General features: G+C 41.4%; 1 protein-coding gene across 13 annotated transcripts in view; it reads right to left on the minus strand.

Annotated features, from left to right (window-relative positions):
- ablim1b (actin binding LIM protein 1b) overlaps positions 1-16930 on the minus strand; it is a 428496-nt gene that overhangs the window by 205233 nt on the left and 206333 nt on the right. For all 13 annotated transcript variants that reach the window (XM_073027825.1, XM_073027813.1, XM_073027823.1 and 10 more), the window contains exon 4: positions 11963-12072. In XM_073027825.1, coding sequence (XP_072883926.1) covers positions 11963-12072 — 110 coding nt within the window. The remainder of the gene's footprint in view (positions 1-11962; positions 12073-16930) is intronic.

Here is a 16930-nt window from a genome sequence, read left to right on the forward strand (position 1 = left end):
CCATAGACCATCTCACACAAGTGACTGCATGCCGATCATTTTTTTTCTTCCAATGTCATGCCTTTTCTATTTTAACACAAGCACTCTCCAGAGGCAAACTCTCCAGTTGCATTCTTTATGTTGGTTTGGCAAACTGCCTCTTCCATGAAAGAAATGTTCCATAGACTTGTTTTATGCAGATCAGGTTCAATTACATAAAAGATACTAAGTATGTCTGTGTTTTTCTCCTGAAGATGTCTAGATGCCAATGCTTCAGGATGAGGCTACCAGTAACACAGTGACCCACAATCATCCAAGGCAAGGGAGAATGTCAGCATGTTAGCACTATTACAGATTGAGGTGTCGGAGTTCAGAGTTCAGTTCCGGTGTCATCTGAACGGAGTCTCTGGACGCCCTCCTTGTGGAATGTATGGGCTTACTCTAACTATTCCGGTTTCATCCCACAGTCCAAAGACATACCAGCTGCCCATCAACCTACCTATTTAACCCTAACCTAATCACAGGACAAATTATAAAGACCAATTAACCTACTCACCAGTACGACTTTGGACTGAGGGTGGAAACCAGAGCACCCGAAGGAAACCCAAACATGCACAAGAAAGAAAACACAAACTTGCTTGGAGGACACCGGAATTGAACTCTGAACTCTGATGCCCAGAGGTGTAATATCATCAAGCTAACAACTATACTACCCTGGTTTATCACATTGCACTCCAACCAGCTTCCTAAAGCAAACAATCAATGTACCAGTGTAGTCATGCCATAATCTGTGATGAAGGAATGCATTTTACACAAATGCATCTGTGTAGAGACATTATTGCACATTTACCATGGCCGCACAGTTTAATACTCCCCAGACGCTCTGCTTAAGCACATGAAAAGATAGAGTGGTGTCCACAGCTCATTATATGGTGTGGGATGTTTAGGAGAAGCTTGCATTAAAATTCAAAGTAAATCTATTATCAAAGTACACACATGTTACCATATGCTACCTTGAGATTCACTATTCAGAATCAGAATCAGTTTTAAAATCACTGGCATATATCTTGAAATTTGTTAACTTTATGGCAGCAGTACAATGCAATACATGGTAATATAAGGAAAAATGATTACAGAAAGTAAAAATCTGTATATGAAATAGTAGTGCAAAAACAGAAATAAAAAAGTAGTGAGTTTGTATCCATAGGTTCAATGTTCATTCAGAAATCTGTCGGCAGAGGGTTAGAAGCTGTTCCTGGGTGCATGCCTTCAGGCTTCTGTACCTCCTTCCTGATGGTAACAGTGAGAAAAGGGCATTTACAGGGAAAAAGTTATAATAGAATTTTATGAGAAACTATACATAAACTGATAAACACCAATGGTAAATGAATAATGTGTGCAATTAAAATAATATTAAAAGTGTAAGTTGTAAAGTGTTCTTGAAAGTAAGTCTGTAGGTCGTAGAATTAGCTCTGAGCAGTGGTGAATGAAGTTATCCATGCCGGTTCAGGAGCATGATGGTTGTTCGATAATAACTGTTTCTGAGCCTGATGGTGTGGGACCTAAGGCTTCAGTACCTCCTACCTGATATTAGGAGCATGATGAGGGCATGGCCTGAATGGAGGGGTCTTTGATGATGGATGCTGGCTTCTTCAAAATTCAAAGTAAATCGTATTATCAAGATACATATACAGAATGTCATCATATGCAACTCAGATTCATTTTCCTGTGTGCATAGTCAGCAAATCTAGAGAATAGTAACTATAATGAAAGATCAACCAGAGTGCAGAAGACAAACTGTGCAAATGCAAATATAAATACACAGCAATAAATAATGAGAACATGAGATAATGAGATGGAGTCCTTGAAAGTGAGATCATTGGTTGTGGGAACAGATCAATGATGAGACAAGTGAAGTTGAGTGTAGATCTCCCCTTTTATTGAAGAGCCTGATGGTTGAGGGGTAATTGCTGTTGTTGAACCTGATGGTTCGAGTCCTGAGGCTCCTGTACCTTCTACCTGGTGGCAGCGGTGAGAAGAGAGCATGGCCTGGGTGGTTGGTGTCTCTGATGATGGACGCTGCTTTCCTGCAACAGGGTTTCATGTAAATGTGCTCAGTGGTGGGAAGGGCTTTACCTGTGATGGGTTGAGCCATGTTCACTACGTTTTGTAGGATTTTCCATTCAAAGGCAAACACTCTGTGTAAGTGTACTCAGAGGTGGTTTATTCAAGTAGAAATGTGCTAAAATACTTATACTTGAGAACAGATGAAGAAAGGAAATTGGGGTTTCAATTGCATTTGCCATGCAAAGGCAGTGTTACAGAGTCACAGAAAAACACAGCACAGCAGCAGGCCCTTTGGCCCATCTAGACTGTGCCAGACCAATTAAACTGTCTACTTCCATTGACTTGCACTGGAACCATAGCACCCCATATTTCTGCCATCCAGGTACCTATCCAAACTTCGCTTAAATGTTGAAATCAAGCTCACATGCTCCACTTGTGCTGGCAGCTCATTCCACACTCTCACAACATTCATGGTGAAATTTCCCCTTGAGTTCCCATTAAAACTTCCACCTTTTACTCTTAACCCACGACCTCTAGTAGTAGTCCCACCAAACTTCAGTGGAACGAGCCTGCTTGTGTTTGCGCTATCTATTCAAAGATACACCAAGATAAGGGCCCATGTCATAGGCAAATTTGATTCAATGACCCCTACACATATGCTAATTTACTAAGTTAAGCAGTATTTTCCTCTATTCTAACTCAATGTTAAAAGAAAATCAATTATTGTTGTTTCACTCCCCTACAATTTGTGTTCCAGTTTGTTCATAATGATGACTGGTAAATTAGTTGTTTATTCCTGAACTCAAGAGGATCGCTCTGTCATTTCTGATGGGTCTATGCCAATGATGAAAATGAAAGAAAATTTGTCAACGTCCTTGCCTATGCCAGGATGCTCAATAATAACCTTCATGATACAGCTTGGGAAACTGAGTATGCTGAGATAGATTATCTGCTTAATAATTAAGACAGAAAAGTAAAAACAATTTCCATCCAAATGGAAAATTCAGGAGCACATTGTTATTTAATTTGATGCAAACAACCCAAGACTGATAAATAAAAGATAGATCATTGACATAAAATATACAGGTTCCCAGTTATACAAGAAAACACTAACAGATTCTCCTTGTTTAGTCACTGGAGTCACTGATCTAGAAAGTAGCAGAATTTCAGATAAATGGACCAAACTTCCCTTTACTAATGCCTCACAGATTCATCAAGGCTGTTAATTGAAAGTGGCACATTTAATCCTGCAGCAATGGACATAGTCATAGAGAGAACGAATGAAATTCTTCCTCACGTCTTAATAAGCTGGTAAGGAAGGCGGGCTCTGTCGTGGGCAAAGTACTGGAGAGTTTAACATCGGTAGCTGAGCGAAGGGCGCTGAGTAGGCTACGGTCAATTATGGAAAACTCTGAACATCCTCTACATAGCACCATCCAGAGACAGAGAAGCAGTTTCAGCGACAGGTTACTATCGATGCAATGCTCCTCAGACAGGATGAAGAGGTCAATACTCCCCAATGCCATTAGGCTTTACAATTCAACCGCCAGGACTTAAGAACTTTTTAAAAGCTATTATTAATGCTTTTTGAGATAGTGATCTAGATGTATATCATATTTTTTACTGAGTTAAGTATTGTATGTAATTAGTTTTGCTACAACAAGTGTAAGGGACATTGGAAAAAAAGTTGAATTTCCCCATGGGGATGAATAAAGTATCTATCTATCTATCTCTAGCGCAGCTCCAGGATTCCGCAGTGTTAACTTTCTAAGACACAATACTGTGTTCCCTGTTGCAACAACATCCAAAGTTATTTGTAGGCTTTGCTTTTTCACAGATTGTTTGGCACCTCAGGTGGCAACTGTACTGTTTCTTTAGCATTTGTTTAGCTCAATGCTCAACCCAGTATGGATGAAAAGCGTGCAAGCAGCCGTCTAGAGTCGAACCCTGGACCACTTGCCTCAAAGTCCAGTGCAGGTGCCATGAAACCATGAAACCAGCTTTTGTTTTAAAGGGACTATGTAAAAAATAATACTTCAGATTTTATACTGACAAATCAGTCATACACACATATCTAGCATAAAAATTCAGATGCATTGCATTAGTTCCTGCTCCCTACTTTAATCCCATTGTTTCTGCAATAAGACTGCACCTTAGAAAAATGATGACTTCCTTTGTACAAATCTATAGCATCAAATTCAGTTGTAATTATGTCATATATAAACACTGTCGACATTTCATACAAAGAAGGCACGTGTTCCTAAGGAAAGAAGAAATGTTTGTCATTAAAAAATGACAGTATTTAAAGCTGCTCTGCTTTGTATCGTCATTTATTAACAGTCTCAGCCCATGGGTGCAGTGTCTACTGCTGTGCTAGAACCAGGGGAGTCACAGCAGTGTAGTGGTTAGCACGATGCTATTACAGCTCAAGGTGCCTGGGTTCAGGGTTCAGTTTTAAGTCATCTGTAAGGAGTCTGAGCTCCCTCCCAATGGAAGGTGTGCTTTTTCTCCAGGTGCTCCGGTTTGCTCCCAGTCCAAAGATGTACTGGTTAGAAATCAATTGTAAATTGTCCTGTGACTAGGCTAGGGTTAAACTGGGGGTACTGGGCTGCCGGAAGGGCCTATTCTGCACTGAATCTCAGTAAACAAATCTGTTATTACATTTCAACAAATCCTGACTGACATCTCAGTGTAGCACTGCACTATCAGAGAAGTAGGTGGTCTTTGGGATTAAACATGTTTAACTGAGGGTCTGACTGCCCAATCAAATGCACTAAAACAAACATACTTGTGGTAGTACAAGTAAGAGCAGCGTTCCCCCTTTCCCTACCCAAAAAATGCACAAGAGTTATTCAACTAGATTTGCCTCCTCCATATCAAAGGTCAATAGATGACACCCTTTTTCAGAGATAACAGCAGTGATTGCAGCTCCCAAGTACTTTGTTAACAGAGAAGTACATTGTGATGGGATGCAGGTGAAGATACTGTAAAGGTAAACTTGTTGAAGCATTGGTGGAAATTTGAGTTATAACATTATGCTTTTTCCATTGTTTTACTTTAAAGCAGTGTGATCCAAGTGCTCTGCACAGTCAACTTGTTTCAAGGGTGAATGATAAAAAATCCACACAAACATTATAAATCATGACTTAATCTTTTGGCTCTGTTTCTGATGAGCCAAATTCTTTGGAATTTTTTTCTCGTAATACACTGAAAACACAGACTTGGTTCAATTGTTCCACTCAATTTATGATTTAATCTAAAGAACAAGCATGCTTCATTACACCAACTCATCTGTCTTTCTTTCTTGACAGTTTAAAGGGATCTCAGTGACTTCACTCATAAATATGTTAAATAATCTCAATCTCTCCATAAATGCTTTAAGCATTTAGATTCGAAGGAGGTTTGATCTTTCTTAAGTAGTTAAAATTTAATTTAAAATGAAACAAATATTAACATTAAATTTATTATGCAAAAACATTCACTTGAATGCTTACATAATGAAATTCATTATCACAACAATTAAAAACATGCAACTTGCCTAGCAGACTTTCACAATACACTAAAACTATTGAAATGAATGTATCTGACTGTCTGTTCAAATGCACAAAAGCAGACCCTGCACTCACAAGTAGGAGCAAAGTCACTTTCTGGGCTGAAATCATGGGCCACATTGACCCTGAGGCAGCATCCAGCAACAGACTTCCTAGCCTAAATTCTGGGACATTTCAATGGCTTCATATGCTGCGAGGGTTCCACTGGCAGAGCGTACTAACAGACCCAGCAGCTGCAATGGAGCTTCAGCCTTCGGCTCTGCACAATCTCAAGACGTAAATGTCCGCAATTCACCATGAAATTGTTGGTATATACCAACATCTCTCAGACCAATTAACTTTCACCTTATGAGATGGTAAACTTGTACAAGAACTGCACCCAGAATTCCTCTGGTATAATAAATTCCTCTGGTATAATAAATTAGAGAGAGTGCAGAGATGATTTACTAGGATGTTACCTGGGTTTCAGCACTTAAGTTACAGAGAAAGGTTGAACAAGTTAGGTCTCTATTCATTGGAGCGTAGAAGGTTGAGGGGGGATTTGATCGAGGTATTTAAAATGTTGAGAGGGATAGATAGAGTTGACGTGAATAGGCTGTTTCCATTGAGAGTAGGGGAGATTCAAACGAGAGGACATGATTTGAGAGTTAGGGGGCAAAAGTTTAAGGGAAACACGAGGGGGTATTTCTTTACTCAGAGAGTGATAGCTGTGTGGAATGAGCTTCCTGTAGAAGTAGTAGAGGCCAGTTCAGTTGTGTCATTTAAGGTAAAATTGGATAGGTATATGGACAGGAAAGGATTGGAGGGTTATGGGCTGAGTGCGGGTAGGTGGGACTAGGTGAGATTAAGAGTTCGGCACGGACTAGGAGGGCCGGAATGGCCTGTTTCCGTGCTGTGATTGTTATATGGTTATATGGTAATACAAATACAGTGAATTCTGGTTAATTAGGCTATCGGTTAGTCGGGGCAGCTTCCATTTGGGACAACTCGTACAGAACAAAAACTAATTGAGAAAATAGCCGGGATTCTTTTTGTTTATTTGAGACACTGTGCCGTTTAATTGGGGCAGGAGACTCGCTGAAGAGGATCTGTTGCGCACACTTGTGTGGCCATCGGACGCGGCACCATGCTTACAGTGAACAGTGTTTAAGTAGCATCAGTTGCATCTGTTTTTGTTCAAAAAGCAGAGGTTTTTTTTGCCACTGATAGTTGGCGAGAAATGAGCAGTAATTCAATTCCAAACTGTTCTGCCCACCGCGGTTTCAAGCTTTCAGGCTTGGAGATGGCAAACTATTTCACTACTTCAACAAGTTAGATACTACGAAAAATTTGAAGGTGTCAGCAATCATCTTGAATATTGCAATGAAAATGAAAATTTGGAGGATACAGTCATTGACAATTTAGAATATAAAATCAAGGAGATAATGCTGAGGCTTTATAAGACACTGGTCAGGCTGCACTTGGAGTACTGTCAACAGTTTTAGGCCCTTTATCTCAGAAAGGATGTGTTGTCATTGCAGAGATCCACAGGGCATTCACAAGGTGTGGTGAACTACATATACCTGTCTGGACACGCCCCCTGCTGACTGCTCCTGTGGCCCCTCCCACTGTCCGTGGCTCCTCCCACAGATCCCGGTATAAAGGCGATTGAGGCCTGAGCCCGGCCCTCAGTTTCCAGGATGTAGTATGGTGGTCAACTACTGCTTGTTCTTTCTTCCTTTCTTCCAGTCAATAAAAGCCGATATCTCGTCTTCACGTCTCAGAGAGAGTTATTGATGGTGCATCACAAGGATAATTCCGGGAATGAAGGGGTTAACATATGAGGAGTGTTTGGCAACTTTGGGCCTGTACTCCCTGGAATTTAGAAGAATACTGGGGGGGGGGGGGGGGCGGGGGAGATCTCATTGAAACCTACCGAATGTTTAAAGGACTAGTTAGAGTGGATGTGGAGAGGATGTTTTCTATGGTGAGGGTATCCAGAACCAGAGGGCACTGCCTCAAGATTGAGGGGCAACCTTTTAGAACAGAAGTAAGGAGGAATTTTTTTAGCCAGAGACTGGTGAACCCGTGGAAAGCTCTGCCACAGATTGCAGTGGAGGCCAAGTCCGTGGGTATACTTAAGGCAGAAGTTGATAGTTTTCCTGATCAGTCAGGGCATCAAAGGATAAGGCAAGAGGCAGGTGGGATCAGGGATCAACCACGATGGAATGGCGGAGCAGACTTGATCGACTGAATGGCCTAATTCTGCTTCTATATCTTATGGTCTTACAACACGGTATGAGGGCAGTCCATTATCTGCATTGTCTGCACTAATTTTGTTCATTGTATACCTTACACCGGATGAATTTGCCCGTCAATAACTATTAGCAGCTAATACAAAATTTTATATTTCTGTAGTACTATTGGCAATGTTCTAATTTGTTATGTATTTCATTTAAATACATAACTCATCATTTTTGTACATTTTAAATTATTTCCATGAAACTTCAGCTAACTGGGATAGTCACTTAATTGGGACAAAATGTTTGAAGGCAATCCATGTGCATGTCCCAATGAACCAGAATCCACTGTACTCATTAAATAAAACAGTTTGAAATACAATAGGGAACACACAGCGCATCAAGCAGCAACTAACAAAGGTCAGAGTCTGAAATGAAAGACTGTGACTTAAACATTTGTTTTTTCCTCAGCAGACGCTGTCTGACCTGATGAACATTTCCAGTTCTTCCTGTATCACTTCAGATTTTCACCATTTGTGTTGTATTTTGTTTTTGTTGAGTGTGCACAAAAAATTATATTAACTTTGCTTTAAACAAGGCATTAAAGGGGTTTTAGCTACTTGGACAATACAATATATGTATTCAGATAAAACTTGACAAATTTGATTGAAACCTTTTGCCCCTATTTAATCACACTAGAATATTTTGTTTTGCTTTTACATTTTGCAGTAAAAATTGATGGCCACCATGAGAATGTCATGGGGAGAGATGTTGTTCTAACATTTTTATTTTTAACTGATATTTGTGTGATTAATTACTAGTCAATAAATAGATTTCCTTACATTTCTAAAAAGGGATTTGGGATTTCCCATTATTTCAAATTTACCTAAGATTGGAATCAGAATCAGGTTTAACAGCACTGATAACTTGTTATATTGTGGCAGCAGTACATTACAATACATAATAAAACTATACATTGCAATAAGTATACATATAAAAGAAAATTAAATTAATTAAGTAGTGCATAAAGAGAGGAAAAAAATGATGAGGTAGTGTTCATGTATTCATTGCCCTTTCAGAAATCTGATGGTGGAGGGGAAGAAGCTGTTCCTGAAACGTTGAGTGTGTGGCTTCAGGCTCCTGTACCTCCTCCCTGATTGTAGTGTAGGGCAACGTAATTGGGAGAAATGTATATAATTCACAACCACCGACATTAAATTGGGGTTTCACTTTAAGAGGCTGATCTGATGTGATGAAGTTGTTATGTCAGGATTTTTTAGCGTACTTTTGTGTTCAGATTTTAGAGTTCAATAAAATGTGTTACGGGTTTCATCAAACATAAAACGCCTCACTTTGTTTTATTTGCATTGGTGACCCCAATGCTCCAAGACAAATCCAGAGTTATTGAACATGTTTGGCCAATACAGTTACTTTGAAATTGCTGGAGCTTTGGAGCAAAATGTCATTTCTTGTTCTCTGCAAGCTGAGGCCCAGTTCGTGTTGTGGGAAACCACCGCTGACAATACTATTCCATGGTAGTGTCGCTCAGCAGTTCCGTGGCTGCGAGAGTGGTGAGTCTGCTTTAACACCTGAATACCAATCGCTGAAAACTCACCTTTGGACTATCGGAGTCTGAGTGTGCCAAACAACTGTTCTCCTTACCCAGTCTCGGCGAATCTAGTACCTCATCCTGTCTCTCCTGAAAAAACCACTATCCTTGTTTAATTTTTAAAGAAGGCTTCATGCAACACACGCCTGATCAAGCTGGTATAGCCCTCGCCACTACTACTGACACCTCAGACTATGCTGTGGATACGGTGTGTGAACAGTTGGTCAGAGGGGTGTGGCAGCTGCTCACCTTCCTCAGCCCCACACCCCCCCCCCCCCCGACAGGAAGTCCAGCGCATTTGGCCGCGAGCTTCTCAGTCTCTGCCTGGCTGTCCCTCACTTTCATCTTCTACGTGATTTCACAGCGCTCACTGACAACAAACCCCTCATGCACATGATGGCTGAAATATCAGACCCTTGGTCTGCGTGGCAGCAACACCCCCTGGCCACATATCCGAGATCACAACTGATACAGATCAAGGGGAAAATAATGCCGTAGCTAATTGGCTCTCACTGTCAGCCACTGAGGTCATACACATAGTGGCTGACTATGGCAACATGGCAGCCGGCGAAGTTACTGACCCACAGGCCCAGGCTTACCGAGCAGCAGTCACGGGCTTGCCATTGGCTGACATTAAGTATAGGGAAGCTGGGGTTTCTCTCCTGTGCAATGTCACAACCGGTCACCCTCGCCTCAACATGCCTGCAAACTGGAAACGGACTGCTTTTGACTCCACGTGGCCTCCTGTATCCAGGCCGGAAGGCCTCACAGAAACTGGTTGCACAAAGTTTGTGTGGCAAGGCCTCAGAAAGGATGTGCGTGATTGGACTCCAGCCTGTATGAAGTGTCAGTAGGCAAAAATTAACTGTCATGTTCAAGTGCCACTGGCAACTTTTGACATCCCTGAGCAACAGTTTGGCCATGTCAATGTGGACCTTGTTGGTCCTTTGATCCACTGCCGTGCTTCCGTGTACCTGCTTACCATGGTGGGCTGTACCACCGGGTGGCCAAATGTCATCCCTCTAGCATCCATGGTGGCCGTAAGTGTGGCTCAGGCATTCATCAGCACCTCAAGTTGCTTGGTTTGGCACCCCATCTGATATTCTCTCTGACCGCGGTCCCCAATTCATTTCAGATTTCTGGGTTGCGATGGCCCCGAACTTTGGCGTTATGCTACATCACACCAGGGTGTGTCACCCCAGTCCAACGGCCTATGTGAGTGGTTTCACTGCTCCTTAAAGACTGCTCCGAGGGCTTCCCTGACACGTGAGTGTGGGTATGATCATCTCCTGTGGGACTTCCTGGGGCTCAGAACAGCTCCAAAAGAGGGCCTGAGTCATCCAGGCCTGAGTTGGTATATGGGCAGCTGTTATGAGTACCAGATGATTTCATTTCCGATGCTACGACCACCTTGTCAACCTCTCAAAAGCATTGCACACCCTCAGTAAGTTCAATTCCTTTGCACCTATTCCTACCTCCCATCACGGCGTACTGCACCCTTGGGCTCCTGTTGACCTAAATTCTGCCTCGTTTGTTTTCATACGCCATGATGCACACCAACATTCCCTTAGGCCCTCTTTTGATGGCCCATTCCACATTTTGGAACGTGGAGAGAAGACTTTCATTATAGATAAGAATGGTAATCCTAAACATATTTTAGTAGATCGCCTTAAACCAGCCCACCAAGATTTGGAAGATTCCTTTACCATGCCCCTAACATCAGAGCATGACTATGAGTGAATCAACACACCTCTGGACGAGCCAGAGGCACCTGCTGTTCCCCCACCTCCACCCAGGAACACAGGACACAAGCAGGGCAGCTTGTCCGAGCTCCAGACAGGCTCACCATGCCAGTTTGACTGAATTCAGGGGTTGTAGAGTAATGTAATTGGGAGAAATGTACATAATTCACAACCACTAACATTGTGCTGGGGTTTCACTTTAAGACGTGGGTCTGATGCTTTTGTCTTTAGGTTTAGGAGTTCAATAAAATGTTTTATGGTTTCATGAAACGTAAAATGCAAAAACCTAGAGCAGCAATGAGAAGAGGGCATGTCCTTGGTGATGGATACCACTTTTCTGAGGCATTGCCCTTTGAATGTGTCCGGGATGCTGGGGAGGTTGGTGCCCATGATGGAGCTAACAGAGTTTACAACTTCCTGCAGCTTTTTTTCCTGATTAGCAAACTCTGCTCACTAATATCTGCGATAATAATTATGAATGCAACTAAAAATGACAGTAAAAGGAAAGATGAGAAAGGTATCAAGATATTTTTTATAATTAAGTATTCAGTACAATTTGCCATCCTTTCCTATTATAGGTAAGCTATTTCTGCCATTGTACTAAAGGAACAGGTTTTAAACTGATCAGCAAACACTGATCTGTAACTCAAGTGCCTGGGAACTTGGAGAAAGCAAAAACTCAGTGAGAGCCATTGAGTCTTACTTCAGCCTTCCAGAACTTGTTACTGTTGTTACAACAGAAGGAATGTGATTGCTAGCGAGACTTGACCAATTCTCCCTGCTTTATGTACTCACTGTTGCTACTGACAACCGCTTTGGGACTGGAGGACTTTGGCTGGGCACAGCGCTCACACAGACACTCTTTTCCGTTGAAAGTCACACGGTCTCCTGCTGGGAAAGGACGTCTGGAAAGCAACAAAAAAGCATTAGAGAAGTGTGTTGAGCATAGCAAACACAGTCATTTCCTACAACAAAGTCAAACCTTTCCTTTGACTGTTAGCTAAATAATCCAAGAATTACAATTTTTCAAAGTCTAACTTTACCTACGTGAGAGTCTATAGATGAATTAACACAACACCACCTCGAATGGTTAAACCCTATCCTTTGGCTTCAGATTCTAAACTGAAATTAAACATTAGTGCCTCTTTGCTTTGCTTTTGAAAAGTTCAAAGTAAATTTATTATCAAAGTACATATATGTCTCCATTACAACCTTTTTTTTTGCAGATACACTCTATAAATCAATTATAAAATCAATGAAGGACTGCTCCAACAGGGCAGACAACCAGTGTGCAAATACAAAAAGAAAGAAAAATAAGTAAATAAATAAATAAACAAACAAACAAGCAAGCAATAAATATCAAAAACATAAGAAGAAAAATCCTTGAAAGCGAGTCCATAGGTTGAATATGTCAGTGATGGGGCAAGTGAAGTTGAGTTATCACCTCTGGTTCAAAAGCCTAATGCTTGAGGGGTAGTAACTGTTCCTGAGCGTGGTGTAAGTCCTGAGGCTCCTGTACCACCTTCCTGATGGTAGCAGTGAGACGAGAGTTTGTTCTGAGTGGTGGGGTTTTCCTGATGATGGATGGGGCTTTCCTGTAAGATTTTCCATTCTTGGGCATTGGTGCTTCCATACGACACTGCATATAAAAGCTAATTAAAATTCTGGGACATTGTTTCAGCATTGGGTTCCCTGTGCTGCAATTTGCTGTGCAGCCAACTTGTGTGCGCTCAAGGTATTTAATGTGCCAGTCAACAACGTGCACTTGTTAAAAATCCCGTCGCACTGCAAGTGCCTCATCTGCTGTTTTATAGAAATAAAGATATTTCTTTATTATCCGATGGTGGTACAAAAAAGACTGGGAATCCTTGGCTGAGGAATCTTCTCCAACAGGAGACTGGTGATATAATAGCAAGGCCAGGGAAGTTCTCAGTATCAACAGTGCAGACTGGGTTCCGGTGACATCATCGTCCAGAATGGCAGCTTAAGTCACTAGCTTCTCTGGAAAAATGCATATTTTGCCCCGTTAACCCATCAAATATAGGATTTTTCAAAGTATTTGCAATGATAAGAGGGGCAAGAATGGGGAAAAAGAATGGAAATAAAAAAAGCAACACTGCGGAGCCTGTGGACGAGTGGAATGCAGCGAGCGGCTGTCCTACCCGACCACGTGCTAGCGAGGCTGACGATGGGCCTTGTTCAAGCGAAGCGACGAATATGATCAAAATTTTGAAAGAGATACAGGAGTTCCAGAAAGATATAAAACAGCAACTACATGATATTAAGTCAGAGCTCGCCAACATCAATCAAAAAATAGTGGTGGCAGAGACTCGAATTGAAGCTGGAAGATTGCGTACAAAACGTGGAACAGATGCTAAGTAAGACGATAAAAATATTAAATCAACAAGAAGGTAAACTGCTTGACCTGGAAGGAAGATCACAGCGGAAAAATATCAAGATATACAACGTTCCAGATGGAGCGGAGGGTTTGTCTATGACGGAGTTTGTAGGAAAGTTGCTGCGGGACGCGCTGGAGCTTCCCTCGACTATGGAGCTGGAAACTGAGAGGGCGCATCGCGCGATTGTCCCGAGGCAGAGAAGGTAAGCCACGCTCAATAGTAATTAAATTCCTTCGATACAGTACCAAGGTGGAGATTCTACAAAGGGCCTGGGGTAAGAAGAGGGTGATTTTAGATGATAAATTAATATATTTTGATCAAGATTACCCACCCCCACGGTCCTGCAGAAATGTAAAGAATACTCTGAAGTAAAGCGAATACTAAAGCAAGAAAGGATTAGATTTCAAACTCTAAACCCTGCTAAACTTTGAGTGTTTTATCAAAATGGGATCTAACTGTATCAGACAGTGGAAGAGGCCACTACAGACATGAAGGCCAGAGGGTTGCCCGTCAGCGTGATCAAACCAAGGGAAAACCTGGCAGAGGAATTGTCCCACTCTGCTTGGGAAATAGTCCGAGAACCGAGAAAGCAGGAGACGGGAGGAGGCTGAGAGAAGTATATCAGGAAGAGACTGGGAGTTTTCCAAAGACAGCCCTCACCCCCTCCAGAAGAGCCATAAGGTTTGGCTAACTTTAAAAATGTTGAGAAGCTAAATGAAAGCAAAAGTAGATGGTTATATACCTATCTCGAGAAATACTTATTATAATGTGGATTTTATATTACTTAGCTGTTATTCTTAATTCGCTCACTTATTCCTTTTTCCCCACCAAAATGAGAATATATATATTTGTGCGCGTGCACGCGCGTGTGTGTGTGTGTGTGTGTATATATATATATATATATATAGAGAGAGAGAGAGAGAGAGAGAGAGAGGAGGAGTACACAGGGAAATCTTTTCTGTGGAATGAATTTGTTCATCGACTTTTATGAATACTGTAATGGGGGCCCTCAACTCACAAGTAGGAGGGGTTATCCTCCACAGCTAGACATTTCCTCTAGCTCAACGAAGGGTCATCTACTAGAGACCTCAGCCTTGGAATCACAACTTTGTTGCCTTTTTTGATATTATTTGCATTTCTTGGTTCTTATTTGTTCAGGGAGTAGATCGATTAAGTTTTATTCTGCTAATTTCAATGATACATTGACAGATAAATACAGATGACTAAGGACAAAGTAAAATTCATTTCTTTTAACATCAATGGGCTATTAAATCCAATCAAATGTAATAGAATTTTATCCAGAATGAAAAAGGAACAAGCCCATGTAGTATATTTACAGGAAACTCACTTAAGTGATAATGAGCATAGAAAACTAAAGAGAATGGGCTTCACTGATTTGTTTTTCTCCTCATATAAATCAGAACATAGGAGAGGAGTTGCTATTCTTATCTCAAGTAAGCTAAATTTTGAAAAAGAATTTGAAATGGGAGCTAAGGAGGGCAGATATATTCTGGTAAGGGGGAACATAGATGGAAATTCAGTTACTCTATTGAATATATACGCACCCCCGGGAAGTGATATTGGTTTCTTTCAGAAAATTACTGATATTATGGTAGCGGAAACAGAAGGTCTCCTGATATGTGGGGGAAGACTTAAATTTACAATTACAACCAAACTTAGACTCTTCCAATAGAAAAACCTATGAAACAAAATCCTTACATAAGAAAGTTAATACACTTTTTGAGGATGTTGGTTTAATTGATATATGGAGGGACCTTTTTCCTGACAGAAGGGATTACACTCATTATTCTGCTCCCCATTCTGTATATACAAGAATAGACTATTTCATAACATTTGGAAAAGACAAAGACAAAATAAACACCTGTGGAATTGGGACAATAGATGTAAGTGACCATGCACCCATATATATTTATCTGTTGATTATGACCTACAACCAAAGAATACTACTTGTAAACTAATTCAAGTCTACTCTATGATCCGTACTTTAAGGAACAAATTAAAAAAGAAATTGGTCTCTACTTAGAATTCAATGATAATGGAGAGGTTTCACTTCCCATTTTATGGGATACTCTGAAGGCTGTATTAAGAGGGAAAATTATAGCAATATCTTCATATAAGAAAAAAAATAAGGAATAAAACATTAGAGGAATTACAAAATAGGTTGAAGGAACTAGAGAAAAAACACAAATTGAATTTGGCACAGGATACATAAGAGGAAATTTTAAAAATTAGGAATGAAATTAATAGTTTTGCTATGCAAGAAATCAAGAAAAATTTAATGTTTCTGAAACAGAGACATTATGAAAGTGGATCAAAGTCTATGAAAATACTGGTGTGGAAACTGAAAAAAAAAATAGCAGAAAATACAATTCATAGAACTAGGGACCCAAGAACGAAAATGATAAAAAATAAGCTAAGTGAAATTCAAGAAGTGCGTACACAACGCTGGAAGAACTCAGCAGGCCAGGCAGCATCCGTGAGAAAAGAGTAGCCAACGTTTCGGGCCAAGACCCTTCATCAGGAATAGGGGGGAAGAGAGGGCCGAAGCCCAGTAATAGAGATAGGGGAGGGGGTAGGGCCTAGAGGAGCCAGGTGGAAAACCAATCAGAGGAAAGATAAAGGGGGGGAGGGGGAGGAGATAAGCATGAAAGAACTGTAGAGATAAAGAAGCAGAAAGTTGAAAGGGGAGAGAGGCAGCGAGGGACCTGGGATAGAGGAAGGGGAGGGGGAGGGAATTGCTGGAAATTGGAGAATTCAATGTTTTCATACCACCAGGCTGGAGGCTATCCAGACGGTAGATGAGGTGTTGCTCCTCCAATCTGAGTTTGGCCTCATCATGGCAGTAGAGGAGGCCATGTATGGACATATCTAGATGGGAATGAGAGGCAGAGTTGAAGTGGGTGGCAACCAGGAGGTCCTGTCTATTGTGACGGACAGAGCGTAGGTGCTCGACGAAGCGGTCCCCCAATCTGCGTCGGGTCTTGCCGATGTAGAGGAGGCCGCACCGGGAGCACCGGATGCAATAGACGACTCCAACAGACTCGCAGGTGAAGTGTTGCCTCACCTGGAAGGACTGTCTGGGGCCTGGAAGGGTGGTAAGGGGAGAGGTGTGGGGACAGGTGTTAGAAATTCAAGAAGCTTTTGAAATGTTTTACAAAACTCTATATTCCAAAGTTCCAGGGGGAAGCATAACCCAAATTGACACCTTCTTGATTTCTCTAGAGTTACCCACTTTAAGCGAAGAACAAAATAGAACGATGTCTGCTGACATAACTGAAGTTGAATTAAAAGCTGCAATTAGTAGGCTTAAATTAAGCAAGTCACCAGGATCAGATGGATATAC

This window comes from Hemitrygon akajei, chromosome 23, assembly GCF_048418815.1.
Source record: "Hemitrygon akajei chromosome 23, sHemAka1.3, whole genome shotgun sequence".
Lineage (NCBI taxonomy): Eukaryota > Metazoa > Chordata > Chondrichthyes > Myliobatiformes > Dasyatidae > Hemitrygon > Hemitrygon akajei.